At 40.8% G+C, this 2,448-nt stretch overlaps 1 protein-coding gene across 1 annotated transcript; it reads right to left on the bottom strand.

Moving 5' to 3' along the window:
* Positions 1–743: 743 nt before the first annotated feature.
* LOC141614179 (uncharacterized) lies at positions 744–1,902 on the bottom strand. The gene is made up of 2 exons (XM_074432935.1): positions 1,359–1,902; positions 744–1,222 (listed from the first exon to the last, which is right to left on the bottom strand). Exons 1-2 carry the CDS (start codon positions 1,900–1,902, stop codon positions 744–746), a joined length of 1,023 nt encoding a protein of 340 aa, XP_074289036.1.
* Positions 1,903–2,448: the final 546 nt, after the last annotated feature.

Here is a 2,448-nt window from a genome sequence, read left to right as displayed (position 1 = left end):
CTCATCAGCAGTGACAGGGAGGAGGAGAGTGAAAGCATGAACTTCAGTACACAATCTGCCACATCTAATAATAGGTGTCCTCACTCTTTTGGTTTGTGTGCTGGTTCCTAATAGCCCTGTGTAGTAGTCCAGGAAGGCCTTCTTTATTTGATGAGTATCACTGCAACTTTTCCCCTGGACATCTTCAATAGCCACCACCCTATTCACCACTCTCTTGCTTTTAATTGATCCATGGAAAAAAGCAGTATTTGCATCACCCTCCTTCATCCATAGACACTTTGCTTTCTGAGCTAAAAAGGAATCCCTTGCAGCAATCATTTCTTTTAGCCTCTTAGCAGCCTGAAATTCCTCTGCCACTTTATCTAGATCATTAGGATTTACTCCCAAGCCCTCCTGCAACTTAGAAACCTGAATCTGTAACAGATTAGTGGCATTTTCTATGTCAGAAAATCTTTCCTTGTTGAGTTGTTTGAGGCCTGCCTTAAGAGCTTTCAGTTTCCTTACCACTTGGTACATTAAGGTCCCATCAACTGCCTCTTCCATGTATTCTGCACAATAGGAATAAAATTTTCTGACTGTCCCCACATATTGAAATATTTGAAGCTTCTAGGAGATTGAGTATGTTTACTACTTCCAACCAGACAAGGAGTATGGTCAAAAAGACCTTCTGGCATGAAATGAGCATAATAATCAGGATAGAAATCCGTCCAGTCTTTGTTAACCATAAATCTGTCCAATTTGTTTTATGTTCTGTCTTCAGGCCTCTGCTTGTTATTCCAAGTGTACAATGACCCAATAGCTTGTATATCTAGCATACCACAATCAATGACACAACTCCTGAAATCATCAATCTCAGCTTGGGAGGTATGTCCCCCACACCTTTCACTATGTGCTAGCACATAATTGAAATCACCTCCCATAGCCCACGGACCTCTCATAGTAGTAGCAATCCTCCTAAGCTTACTCCACAGAGGAGTTCTCTCATGTATGCCATTGAAAGCATAGATATAGGTAAGGTAAAAACTCTCCTTGCTTAGTAAAGATTCCACCTTCATGTGTATGAATTGGGCATCATACTCAAGGAACTGGATCTGAAACTTAGCAGGCTGCCACAGCACCCAAATCCTTCCTCCCTTATGAAATCTGGAATTGGTAGAAATGCTCCAACTAGTACTAAAAGAATTAGCTACTTTATTGAAATTACATGGCTTAATTTTTGTTTCTAATAGGCCAAAAAGACCTACTCTTTTATTCTGTAAAAACCAATTTATTTCCTTCTGTTTATTTACACTATTCATCCCTCTTATATTCCAAAAGCCAAAATTATCCATTAAGATTAAGATGTTTTTTTGTGTTACCTTCACTACCACTTACTCCTTGTTGCTGTTGTACTGTTCCAGACCTTTGGACCACCTCTGTATATGAGTGAGCCCCAAAATTGGAGTCACTATACCCTTCTTCTCTAGCATCTTGCCTACCCAGTATGACCAGCCTCTTAACAGTCCCTTGTTCCCCTTTAGCAGAGCAGGATACTCTAGACAGTGGACTCACACCCCCATCCTTTGTCGTGTTCTCCTGTATCTCAGGTGCTTCTCCAGAGGTATCATTGCCTAGCTCAGGCACTTTCTCCACTGCCTTTCCTGCAATAGGTCTCCACTCCTTCCTAACCACCTTAGTTTCTTTTTTCTTGTCTCCCTGTTTCTTCCATCTGCAATCCTTAGCTTCATGACCAACACCCTTGCAAAAATCACACGTAACAGGCTTCCACTCATACTCAACCTCTATTTTGATTAGTTGCCCTAATTCATCCTTGAATTTGACCATGTCAGGTAACTTCTGATTGACTTGAAGCTCTATCATGACTCTAGCAAAGTTCAGACGAGTCTTTTCTTCAGTGGCCATATCACCCTTGATAAATTTCCCGATAAGGTTGGATATTTTTGGTAGTCCCTTCCCTCAAAATTTTAACGGTAGTTTGTGCAATCTTATCCATACTGGAACAGCAGTAATAGTATCTTTCTTCATGTCTGCCTCACTTGTCCACCCTTTGACAATTAATGGTTTGTTATCAAACAGGTAGTGTCCAGATTTAAGCACCTTATCTTTCATCTCCATGGACCTGAACCTAACCAAAAACAAACCATCATGCATAAATGATATCTTATCAATATTATATTTGGACCATATTCTCCGTATAAATCCCTCTATTATGTCACTTGGAGGTTTTGCTCCCATGATAAAATAGACTACTGCTTGCCTCCAATATTCAATTTCAGCACTAACGTCGTCATCTGTTAATTGCAGGGCCTCCTCCTCATCATTAGGACTGCCCTTATCAAGACTCTCCTCAGATGATTGTTCTTCACCATCCCCTATGGTCTCATCAGAAAGCTTGTCTTCCTCAACACTATGAGAACTCGGCATCTCCTTAGTTTGCTGGACTCCCCC

This window comes from Silene latifolia, chromosome 11, assembly GCF_048544455.1.
Source record: "Silene latifolia isolate original U9 population chromosome 11, ASM4854445v1, whole genome shotgun sequence".
NCBI lineage: Eukaryota > Viridiplantae > Streptophyta > Magnoliopsida > Caryophyllales > Caryophyllaceae > Silene > Silene latifolia.
The sequence above is the reverse complement of the archived record's forward strand: the minus strand, read 5'-3'. Positions and strand labels throughout refer to the sequence as shown.

Coding starts and splice junctions, on each gene's coding strand:
- LOC141614179 (XM_074432935.1), bottom strand. CDS start 1,902: ATGGCCACTGAAGAAAAGACTCGTCTGAACTTTGCTAGAGTCATGATA. Junction 1,223..1,358: donor AGGAGTAAGTGGTAGTGAAG/GTAACACAAAAA, acceptor TTGGCCTATTAG/AAACAAAAATTAAGCCATGT.